At 35.8% G+C, this 12,502-nt stretch overlaps 1 protein-coding gene across 1 annotated transcript; it reads left to right on the forward strand.

Moving 5' to 3' along the window:
• The first annotated feature begins 3,255 nt into the window (after positions 1-3,255).
• BAG7 (BCL-2-associated athanogene 7) lies at positions 3,256-7,962 on the forward strand. The gene is given in 4 exon segments (XM_021431139.2): positions 3,256-4,358; positions 4,361-4,449; positions 5,068-5,358; positions 7,555-7,962. Coding segments are annotated over 4 exon segments (1,185 nt in total). The 5' UTR covers positions 3,256-3,766; the 3' UTR covers positions 7,768-7,962.
• Positions 7,963-12,502: the final 4,540 nt, after the last annotated feature.

Consider the following 12,502-nt stretch of genomic DNA (forward strand, 5'->3'; position numbering starts at 1 on the left):
CAATCCAAAATTTCTCTTATGACTCATGCATAACTCGTCTATGCTTAAGTTTCTAGATAAAAACCATCTAGTTCGTCTTAGTGAAAACTTTATGATAACCTCAATCTTATTTGAATATTTAAAACCATAATGTACATGCCCTTACTTGACGTATAACGAAGATATACCAAATTGGTAAACAAATCAGAGATCCAACATGACCTTTCTCATATACATGTAACACACCTTTCAAGCCAAAGAAATCTACAAAAAGTAAGTACCCCGATCTGAAATGCAAGACTCCCCTTCCATGATTTCATTCACATGATCTAAAGTTTCAACTTGGTCTCTGACTCTTGTAGGCCGTCAACAATCATCGAACTATAACCACGTATTGTCCTTTTTGTTGCCGTCTTGCGTTAAACCTTTCAAGTTTCAAGTATTGCACTCACTTCACATAAAAAGTTTCCCCGAAATTCCACGTAGACGTAGCCAATCAGTGAAAGTGAAAAACTCTAATATTTTCAAGGGATTTTCTTTTCCTATTGGCTTTCGGGTGATAGAAAGCATTGTAACTTGGTTTTCGTAACCGTCACCAAAGTTCTAACTTCTCATCCAAGTAACCGACTCATCCCATGCATGAACATCAAAAATAACTATTAAAAGCCCTTGATCCCATCTATCTTCAAGACAAGAATAACAAAAAAAAAAAGATGACGAAGAAATCATACACGATTTTGCAGAAGAAACTGAAAGAACTCGAATCCGAACTCAACCAAGTGTTTGCTCTTCCACCTGAGACTTCGCACCACAAGAGTTTCTCACAAGACATCCAGCAACGATTCCTGTTCTTGAAAAACCTTCTGTCTGCCGAAATCGCTTCTCGCCCAGGAAAGCCTTACTTGCAACATATTGCTCAAAGGTTTTTGGAACTCGAGTCCGCTTTTCAGGATTGGGATAGTTTCCAACCTTCAGCCCCTGACCACGTTGAAAAGGGTTCAACGTGTTCTTGTACCGACTCCTGCCTCAATGACGATGGCGAGGCAGCCGAGGGTTCTCTCGAGTTGAGTTTGGCTGATTTGGAAGAAGTAGCCGAGCCTTCTGCAGAGTTGAGTTTGGCTGGTTGGGATTTGGAAGGTTCTGATGAAGAGAGAATGGTAACTGTGCCAGTACTGGAGAACCTTGAGACGGGTAGAGTTTCTGAGGCTGAGAGTGAACAGAGAAAGGAAGAGGAAAGAGTTGGGATGGAGGCAGAGAGAAGCATGAGAAAAGAAGCGACGAACGGGGTTTGGTTTGGAAAGTATTTGCGGACTTTGGCGAGCGGGGTGGTGCTTGGTATGGTTTTGATGGGCTGTTTGATGGTAAGATTGTCTGGCTGCTTTCGTTATGCGAGTGATTATACTTTTCGCCTTAGTCCTACTTAGGAATTGTGGCCTTGGCACAGTAGTTTTGTGATGATTTGTAAACTTGGAAGGGTGATTAATGACAAGACTTCTATAATTTGCGAGAAATTCTTACATTTGGAATTTGTACGCATTAACAGCTTGTAAGTTTAATTTTTCCATTAGTCATAAACAAGAATGATTATTTCTTTTATTTAACAAAGAGTTAGATTGATATATATGTTGCATATTTAAGACCCTGCGCTGTAATGGAATAGAGGAAACTGGTGTATGATCTTATGCTAGGTTCTATGTTGTTCAACCATGAGGCAAGCTTATTCCATCTTGTTTCATGTCACGCAAATTTCTTCTGAATTAGTTCTCATATCGTTCAGGCACTTAGTCTGGTAATTCAAGAGCATGTAGTTGACAATTAATGCTGTTGATTAATTTCACCTAAGATTTTGTTATTATACTTAAACCTGCATGCATTCGTAAAAAAGCATGAGTCTATAAACGTGTGGATCCCTCATACGATTGACGTCCGCAAGAGTTAAAGTTGGGGTTTGTAAATCTTGACTCTATGAGCGTCCACCCAAACACTGATAGTATCTAAGACCAATCAACCAAAAAACTATTAACAAATCATAGCATGACGGCTGGCCAATCAAGTGAAAGGAGATAGTTTTCAAACAATCAATTACCTTTAATGAAAAAACATTAGAATATGATTTTATTTCATTCTTTATTAGTAGGAAATCTTAAGTTCACATCTGTTTGTGCTAATTATCAAATGGCATAATACTCAAATAAATTCTTCTTAAATTATTGAAAAAAATTTAAATAATTTTGTATTTTTTATTATATTTAATTAAGTTTTTATATTTTTATTTTAAATCAAATAAATTTTTATGACTAATGATGGATTAATTGCTATTAATCAAAATATCATTTGTTACTTTATATCTATATGACACTGATATAATATTGATGTAAAAGATAAAAAATTTTATATGATCATATTATCACACTAAATTAATATGTCACATCATAATCAATTATGATATATCATCATATCACATCATCATTAATTATAATATATTAACATGCTATGTTCGCGTCAGAAATGATATTTATAAGGACTTATTTAATTCAAAATAAAAATATAAAGTTTTATTTGACTAAAATAAAAATCTAAAAGTTTGATTAAATGTAATAAAAATACCAAAATTTATTAAAAAATTTTTAAATAGTTTAAGAAATTTTTTAAATATTATGTCTTATCAAATTATAGAACTTGGTGAATCAAAGGCCAAAGTTCTTGCACATGAGTATTTTGCTTATTGATTAGTGTATGATCTTCTGCTTTAAAAAATAGGGTTCAAATCTTTCTTTTTATCACCAAGGTTGCGTTTAATATGTTGCTGAAAATATGATTGTTGGGTATAGTTATTAACATCAATGTTACGTTTGATATATAGAAGTTAACTTTACGTCATTTAATATAACATGATATATATGATTATGGGAAAAATAACTTTATAGCGTGGAAAATTTTAATTTTTTTACTTTTTTCTAACATGATAAAAATAATATAATATTTTAATATTAATTATTTAAATATATAAAATTATTAAATATTTAGCTTGAAAAAGGTATATTTGTCCAAACCATTCTCTTGATTTTCCCTCTTTCATGGAAAGTCACTTTCCCTTGAGCCCTAGAGGGAATCACATGCTCTCTTGATCTTGAAATGTCATTACATTATAAAAGTACCACTTCAAATATGTTAAAAGTGATTACATTTAATTAAAATTTCAGTAAAGTAATCACTTCTCAATACCAAACGAGATCCAAGTGCCAACAAAATCTTGTCCACACAAATAGGCCCGCAATTAGGGAAGAATTTGGGATGATCGGGGCCTAAAGTCCAAGAAAAAACCAAGGCCAAACTATAACATTAATTACCGTTGCGGCGAATGACTCACGTGGGGCCAGACCGCAGTGAACCCACATGCGCCGCACCAGAGCCGGTTAACTCATAATGGCAGTATCAGATTCTCATGTCCCCGTAATTCTTCATCATCCTCATGCCCATTTCCGTCCTTTTACTCTTTTCGGATATGCGGCGAAACCTTGTTCGCTGTCCTTATCCACTTACTAAATCCGTCTTTCGAGTCTGCTTTCTCGATCTGAATTCCCAATCTACCCTCGCCTGCTACTTTTTTGACTCTCTAATCCTTTCTCCCTCGTTCACTACACAGATTTGTCCTCTTCTCCTCCATCAACGCTTTATTACAGAACAGAATGATCGAAGATTTTTCCTGTTAACCAAAACCCTAGCTCGTTCCTTTCTTTGCTGACGCTGATTCACTGAGTTCACGATACCAACTCCTTCATCAACCATGAACCGTTTCAGGAGAATCGATATCCTCGAGCCTTACTCTTCACCTCTCTTCGTTAAAGAAACCTCCATTTTCGCTCCCAAGCCCTTAGCTTTTCCCGCATTTTTCGAAGAAGATGATGATCTTACCTTCGCTCTCGACGTCCTGAATCCTTTCCCTTGCTTTAGCCCCATCGAAATCTACGACAGCGTCACCGATCTGGTCCAAATCGAGAAGACACCGTCCTTTTGCTCGTACAAGAGGATCCAACGCCGAGTCGAGCCTGGGTTTTCTATAAAAAACTTGTGCGACCGAGTTACCGCGTTGGAGTCCAAATTCGACCGTCTCGTTAACGCGAGGAAGAGCGGTGGGGAGAGGAAGTACACGTGGACGACAGAGATCAAGGGACCGGTAGAGAAGAAGTACAAATGGATAGCGGAGATCAAAGACGGGAAGAAAAAAGAAGCGGAGAAAGAGAAGAAGTATAAATGGACGGCTGAGATTGAAGGAAAGGGAATCGATGGGCCGATCTCGAGGAAATACACGTTTACAGCATCGACGGGTGATGCAGGTGAGTTTAGCAAATTAGAGAAAAAGGAAAAGAATGAGAAGAAGGCCATAAAAAGGACAAGAAAGGAGAGAATGACACGCGTATAGTGGAGATTGAAGAGCCGTCTGATGATGGCGCTGTCGTGTTGAGACAGGTTCGATATATTTACAATTTTGTCCTTCGATTATATGAATTTAGTTCACTTTGGTTGATATTAGTAATGGTGGATTGCTTTGTCTCTGTCGAAATTATGTTTGTGTGAATTGCCACTGACTGGATCCAGAAAACGACATTTTTAATTTTAATAGCGTATTGACTAATGCGCTGTCCCCTCTAATGGTTCACCAATAAAATCTCACATGTTATATAAAGAAAGAATTGATATCTTATCTTCCCTGTACAATGATATTTTTGGACCCAATTAGTTTGCTGTCAGAACTTTGATCACTTCCTCAACTGATAATGGCAACTATAATCACTTAACTTCGTGCACTAAAACCTGGTTGGTATCAAATGTTATATGCGAAGTTTGAGTAATGGATGTTAAGTGAAATGTTCAAGCTCTAAAAACTATTTGTTCTGCCATGTCTCTAAAAACTTTTTCCTTAATGATTTGCGAAGTAATGTTCTATGCTTAAATGTAATATAATCTTAATAACCGAATCAAATCCTATGCTTTCATTGGAAATAATGTTCAAAAAGCATTTACTTCAAATATCCCTTGAAGCATTCTATTGTACTGAGGCTCTGGCCTTCTCTTTTTTGGTGATAGGCTTTTGCCAGAAGAGCTGGTGTTATTAGAAATAAGAGGGGCAAGAAGAAGGAATTGTCTCCTCAAGATGCTGCATTGATGATCCAAGTAACATTCAGAGCTTATCTGATCCGTAGATCACAGGCCCTTCGTGCCCTTAGGGATTTGGCAGTTGCCAAGACTAAACTGAAAGAGATCAGAGCATATTTTAATAACTTCTCCTACCGCCGTCGGGTAGCCCAGGATGCGGAAGAACGTCAAAGGTTCTCTGAGAAAATCATTGTCCTGCTGCTTACTGTTGATGGCATTGAGGTACATTATCTTTCCCTTTTGACTTGTTCATTTAAATCTGTCTATTATATTGGTTTGTCAAACTCAAAGTATGTCAGTCAGTCACTGATGGGTCCAATAATGATAAATTTGAAATATGTAATAATTTCACTTATACTCTTCTTATGACATTTTTATCTGACAAAGCTTTTGGACCATTTAATTGGCTTCTGTGTCTCTTTTTTCTCATCAATAGTACTTATGACAGTTAGTACTAATTCACACTTACCATTAAAAGATGGTGCAAGTAATATGGTGCATTTCATGATGTTGAAGATTAACTTAACTGTTTGTAGAACAGGCTCCCACTATCAGTGGTGGAGCCAAGAATTTTAGTCAGCGGAGTCAATATAATATCATCATTTATAAGACAAAAAATAAGAATACCAAAGTTCTTATACATAATAGTTACAATATCATCACAAAAATAAGATTCAATCAATAAAAACCAATTCTTTAATATAAAATATCATTTACAATTGTTCATGATGAGTTTTCATATTTTGAAAGCATTGTATGATTGCTTCATTATCAACACTATTGAATATAAATCTTTTAATATATGTAATCAAACAATCATTTATCAAATTATTTTTCATTGGATTCTGCAATTGATTTTTTATAATTTCTTCGTCGAAAAGGTTTTTGGTACACTTGCTGTTGCAACAGGCAAAATCAAAACCAATTTCACTAGTAAATAAATATTCTTCCTCTTCATGGTTTCACCTTTTCTTCTTTATAGTTATAGAGGACCACGAGCAGCTAGCTTTCTCCCTCTATATTCATTCTTTTGTTTCTTTTTTCTATTATGTTTTATTTTCCTTGAGAAGCTCATGACATAGAAATTGCTAAAAAGAGGTTCACTTTCATATGTTATGTTCATTTCTTTTAAATTGTAGAAAGAAACAAAGAGAAAAGCTTTTTGTCTCGGTTTTTTAGTGGGACCCATTGCATGATTTTAGTCTTTGTTATGCAAAATTCTTTTTGCTTTGGTTTTATGACAAGAAATTAAAAATAGGGACAAAAGAGCTTGTCCCTTGTGTTTTCTTCTACCATTTAAAATAAACTAAACATAAAAGAAGAAAGTAGTTCTTTTTGGGCATTTTCTATATCATGAGCTTACTAAGGAAGATAAAACACAATAGGAACATAGAAGAAAAAAAGGATAGGGAGAAATAGCACTACTTGTGGTCCTCCATAATCATAAAGAAAGGTGAAGCCAAGAAGACTAGTTTTTTAACCAGTGAGAGGTTTTGATTTGCCTGTTGCAACTGCAATTATGAAAAGGGCCTTTTCCGCAATGAAATTGTAAAGAATTAGTTGCAGAATTCAGTGAAAAATAATTTAATGAATGATTGTTTGATTCATGTATTGAACGATATATAATTAATATTTTTGATACTGAAGTAGTTATACAATGTTTTCAAAATATGAAAACTGATCGTGGGCAATTAATTGTAAATGATACATTATTTTTAAAAATAATTGTATTTTATTGTTTGTATCTTATTTTTAGCAATGATATTGTAATTATTATATATAGGAACTTTGATATACTTATTTTTTACATTATAAATGATAATGTTATATTAATTTATGAATGATTACATTTATTGAAAGAGATAAATTTAATTATTGTTGATATTGAAGCATTTACACAATGCTTTCAAAATGTGGAAACTTGTTTTGGACAATCGTAAACGATATCTTTATATTAAATAATTGGCTTTTGTTGTTTGTATCTTATATATTTTGTGATGATTGTAATTATTATGTGTAGAATCTTTGATATTCTTATTTTTTACATTATGGATGATAATATTTTATTAATTTATTAAATCCACTGAATAAAATTCTACTTTTACCATGAATGTTGTTATAATCAGTGTCAACTATAACCTGTCGAGAAAATGTTTTCTACTTAACTATATGACCTGCTCTTAATAAATTTTTTGAACTGGAAAATTGCATTTGAAATCATCTGTTTTTCTTTTCTTTTTTTAAAAAAATCTTTAAAAACCTAGTTCTTTCATTAGAAATAGCTATGCTATCAGGATAACGAGCTCTTATGAGCTAGATTTTGGGTTCTTGTCTTTTCTCATAATGTTAGACTAGCAGTATGCCGTTGGAAAGTGTTAACCACTTTGGATTTAATGGTGCTGTGTTGTATCGTATTAGGGGGCTGATCTAATGGTGCGAGCTGCGAAGAAGTCAATGGTAGACGAGCTGGAAGCAATGCTTGATGTGGTGGATCCTCAGCCTCCTGGGAAATCACTTTCGATGAGGAGGACATTTGACATGCCAGATAGTGTCATCCAGAAGGAAATTGCTGAGGGTGTGGCACAGGTTGTTCGAATGTTTGAAAGTGAAGAGAACGCTGCTGCTGTTTGAGGCATTCTTTTAAAAATCTTGTAATATGTTGGATTCCTTGCTAGTCTGATGTTTGGAAGATGCAGCGAGCTTAGTTTATGATGTGTGGACCTGGAATTTCTGTTGCCCTCTCTCTTTCTTCGGTGGTACTATGTTCTGCATGAACATCTTCGACTTATATGTTCCGGCTCTTGTAAAAGGTGGTACTTGTTTTAAGCAAGAGCTTCGTTCCCTTCTGTGTTTTTGCTCGTAGTTTTGCCTCTCCTTACGTGTTCTTCTACTATGAATGCGTTTTCTTTCCCGCCAATACTCATCTTCAGCTGGAGAAGGCCTGCCCAGTTTCTTAAAAATGCTTTAGGATGTGTAGTCTTGTATATTTTAGGAGATAAATTTGAGTCGCTTGTTTGGAATTGAAAGTTGACGCTTGTGCGTGCACGTACAGCATACCACAAAGATCTTCATAAAGTAATGGAACTGCTTGGTGGCCTTTCTCTCAAAATTGCGCTTTTGAGCCGAAAAGGAGCAAAAGGGTTATAAGGCTTTTCATGCCCATCGCTAACAGCTGGTGCAATAGGCAAACAATTTTAAATTCTATGGCCCAACATATCTGGCAGGGAGGAAGGGAATTTAGAAGAATGGGGAACTGTATGTCACTCATTGCTTAAATGATCTTGCTAGGCCTCTAACCCAACATTGCATTGGCAATTGAGAGGGGACTGATTTATATTCTGCCATTCGTGAAAATTCTAGAGTTGCTACTTTTGTTAGAAATAACAAGTGGTACTGTCCACGAGCGAGATTCTATGATTTAATGGAGAAACAAATTTCTGTGTGTTGCTAAGAGGAAGTACCATGGATAGATATAGCTTCAAATTGTGGTCAGGGATAAAGCGCTATGAATGCTTGAAATGGATTAGGACTTAAAACCAAAGGTTTGATTAGAACAAAAATGTAGATGAATAGGGAACCCGTGGGGTCAAAATCACACCAATTTCATTCATGCTCCTATGCATCTTAGTGTCACAAATTTTATGTCAATAAAAAATAGGTGGATTTTGTAAGCTTTCTACCACTCATTAAGTATATTTTTAAGTTAGAAACATAAATTCGTGATAAGTAGTATCAGAGTAGATTCAAATTTTCACTAATAGTGTAAAAGTTTTTCTTTTAGATATTACACAATTAAGTTAAATAGAATACCATAAATATTATATAAATATGAACTTTTCATTACTCATGGAGCTTTTTTAGAGTTCAAAACGTGGACCTGTAACATTTAGCCTTCCTAGGCCTGTTTTTTATGTCCGAACTCCTTCCTAGGCCCATTTATATGTCTGAAATTCTGAAATCAATCTAGATCACATGATTTAATTTGTTCTAGGGGCCGAGCAGAAGCTGGATTTGCTGTTTGTGACGTTAACACAAAGCTTAACGCGATCAAGCTAGTGGCTTTCAACTTTTTATTAGATTAAATGATTATAATTTAGTACAAAATTAACCTTCTGAAGACTGAGCAAAGGAACTTTTTCAATAGAAAATTCTTAGAACTATTTCAACACAATGACACTAACGTTAAGTTTGGAGAAAAGAATTTTTCCAGCATCTCAGCTCGTACCTCGGAAAGTTCCCCGGAAGGGAAAGACACTGGCCCACTGTCCCTCACATTAATTTACTAGCTGCAACTTTTCAAAGTCAAGACTCGGGACAATGGGCCATGAGCTTTTCCCATTTGTTGAATAAGCCCCATGCATGAACGAACGAATTTATTCGTTGGTGTAAATCTCACACCTACTGCCATTACACCGAAGTAAACTCCATTAAACTATAAAAAATACAGACGAAGCAGCTTTTAAAGTTCGGCAATTTTGGCCAACCACCATTGAATCTCTAGCTCAAGAAGCTACCTGGAAAGTCTGGGTGCTAAGGTTGAAAGCCTGGAATCAATCCCACACGTTCATAATGCATTCTGCTTTAGAATAACCTTTTCGGTCTATAGTCTTCCTGATGACAGCGATGTACTTAATTTTCTATAACCATATTGGTTTGAAAACTAATCAGGGTCTAGGTGGAAACTTCACAACGTTTCGTCATTATCCTCACCGGCAAGCGACCTTCTTTAACTTGGGAGATTCTGTTCAGATTCTAAAATTAACGTGGCAGCAATAAACAACTATGTCTAAAGTCAAACTAAGACGATTACTTGGGAATTAAGATTTCAGTTGGGGAAAATTTATTTAAGTAAAAGTTCGCTAATCATATTCATTATTAAAAATGGCTGGATTCGGTTCCAATCGAATGGTTATTAACCCACGGGATTTGAAGCAATGGGGCTTGGTTTATTGTTATTACAATGGTCAACAGTTGGAACACATTATACTAATATACGGTGACGGAACTTGGGATGCTAATATTTCTGGCTTCTGCCTCCGGCCCCTCCAGCATCAAATCAATCTTTGCCGATTCGTTAACGTGAAAGGGCAGCTGCGTAATTGTTTATATACCCCAGAGTGATGATGATGCTGATGTTGATGGTGACGACAAGGGTGATGATGACGGCAATGATCACAACAACAACGAAAATGACAGATAAAAAAAATAAATGGGAAAGGAACTCTCATGATTTTGATAGGGGAAATAAATTCTAATCTTGAGAAAAATTCAGATAGTTTTTTTATATAAAAAAATTGATAATAATTTAATGAAATATATTTTTATTTTTCTTGTACCAAACATTATTAAAACGATTTTCCTTTGATAGCAGCCGAAAACCTTTTACTGCTGTGGTAAAATTCTGAAAGAAAGGGAAACGAGATGAACCAGTGCATTGATCATTGGACCAAGAACCCAACTTGCTGATTCTGAAGAGTTAGTCTTTGTATTCCGTGTGGAAATGCATTATGATCCATTCAATTTTCTTGCCGCTGATTGGTAACAGTAGGCAGATGGACTGAGTAGAATTTACTGTAGTCTATTTGTGGGCTGTAGTAGGGCCGGTGAGCTCCAACTCCCACGTTTAGAAACTTCACCACGACTTTCCTCGATTTACTCGTTATTCAAAGCTAGTGAATTGGAAAATAAAAAAGGCTTCCTGAAAAAGCAAGAATAAATAGTCAATACCTCCCACCGCCCGGCCAATCCCGTCACCTTTTCCTCCAAGAAAATTTGAATCAACAAATTAGAAATACGAGTTTTGCTGCCAGTCTGGAGTCCTGATTAACTAGCTACCAGCTAGTGACTACCAAATTCTACAAGCAATATTAGGAGCATTTAACTTTTAATTTAAGCTAGAGTTTCTTTAGGAAAGTTCAGATCAAATGCGAGGAAAGCGTGGAGTTGATTTTGTAATGATTACTCGCATTGCTTCTCACCAGGAAATTTGTTGCAAGTTGTAACCATGACATTTGGCACATACATTATTGAAACATTGAAATAGAAAATCCTAAAATTATTATGATATAACAATGTCATTATCAACAAGTCTTTGCTAAAAAATACTAGTAAAATATTATAAATTTTTTATTAGTAGAGAAAGGTTAGCGTGGAATATAAATTAATGTGGCAAGGAAAATGTGGAGTTTAATTATGTTAATGATTGTACACTACTTTTACCAAGGAATTTGTTACCGTAAGATTTGGCATATGTTGTATGGAGTTGGAAAGTCTAGAACATCAAAATCGAGTAATCTTTGGTAAAAATAAGATATAATAAGAGTTTATTAATGGCAGGTCAAACTCACCACAAACAACGGCGTTGAAAAGGAAGATTCGGTTTGAAGTTCCGATTTCCTAATTATGCAAAAAACTACACATTAACATAATCCTGCTAGCCTGCCTGCGTGGACCAACCCGCCACCGCACCTTGAAAAGGGCAATTCTCGTTTCCTGTTCTTCAACTTGTTAATTTTTTATTGTTTTTACTCTTTTATTTTCTTTTTATTTTATAATTTTACTTTCCTTTTGGCTTTTCTTGTCAGCATCTTTGACACAATAACCAATTAAAAATTAAATTGCCAGCTTGGATCGATGGCCCTTCGGTGGAAAAGTTAGGTAGTTACAATTATTCACGATTAAAAAAAAATTGTACTGCATTTTATTGTTCTTTATTGAATATTTTTCCTTTACAAAAGGGACACTGTTAAGCTTGGAAAGAAAATCAATGGCAATTTGAAAACATAATTATGAGCAAATCTAAAAACCCACACGTGCCACGAGGGCCCCACATCAATGCCACATGGATCACCTCTGTGGCTACAATATTTCATACACCAAAAAATCTGGGCCCTCCATCTGTTGCCACATCAGCTGCCATCGTATGGCCAAGGTTTCTTAGATCAATTGCGACCCTTTCGAGACCCATGTCCTGCCACGTGGGACCACCTCTTTGGCCATAATTCAAGGAAACGACCGTCACCGACCGACGACCACCCAGCTGTGACTGAAAGTGACGACACGCTCACAACACGTCCAACAAGTACGTGCCAGGTCCCGCTCTCAAACGTGGCCACGTCAGACCTTAGTCAATTACAGGTGTCCACACGCGGATTGGCGGCAAAGTCTTCGTGCCACGTGTCTCCCCGTCTCTTGAAGATCCCCTGTGGGCCCCTGGCCTTTTTCTTTGGCCTAAACTAAAATGTAACTAAACTACCAAATTTTATATTAACCAAAATTTTCTGGTTCTTCAGTCATATGACTCTAATAATTTAACGAAACCTGCAAAAGTGACGCGCCTCCCGTCCATTTCCCACTCTACGCTCCC

This window comes from Theobroma umbraticum, unplaced genomic scaffold (genome assembly GCF_002168275.2).
Source record: "Theobroma umbraticum cultivar Fairchild unplaced genomic scaffold, ASM216827v3 scaffold_50.0, whole genome shotgun sequence".
In the NCBI taxonomy this organism is placed as follows: domain Eukaryota; kingdom Viridiplantae; phylum Streptophyta; class Magnoliopsida; order Malvales; family Malvaceae; genus Theobroma; species Theobroma umbraticum.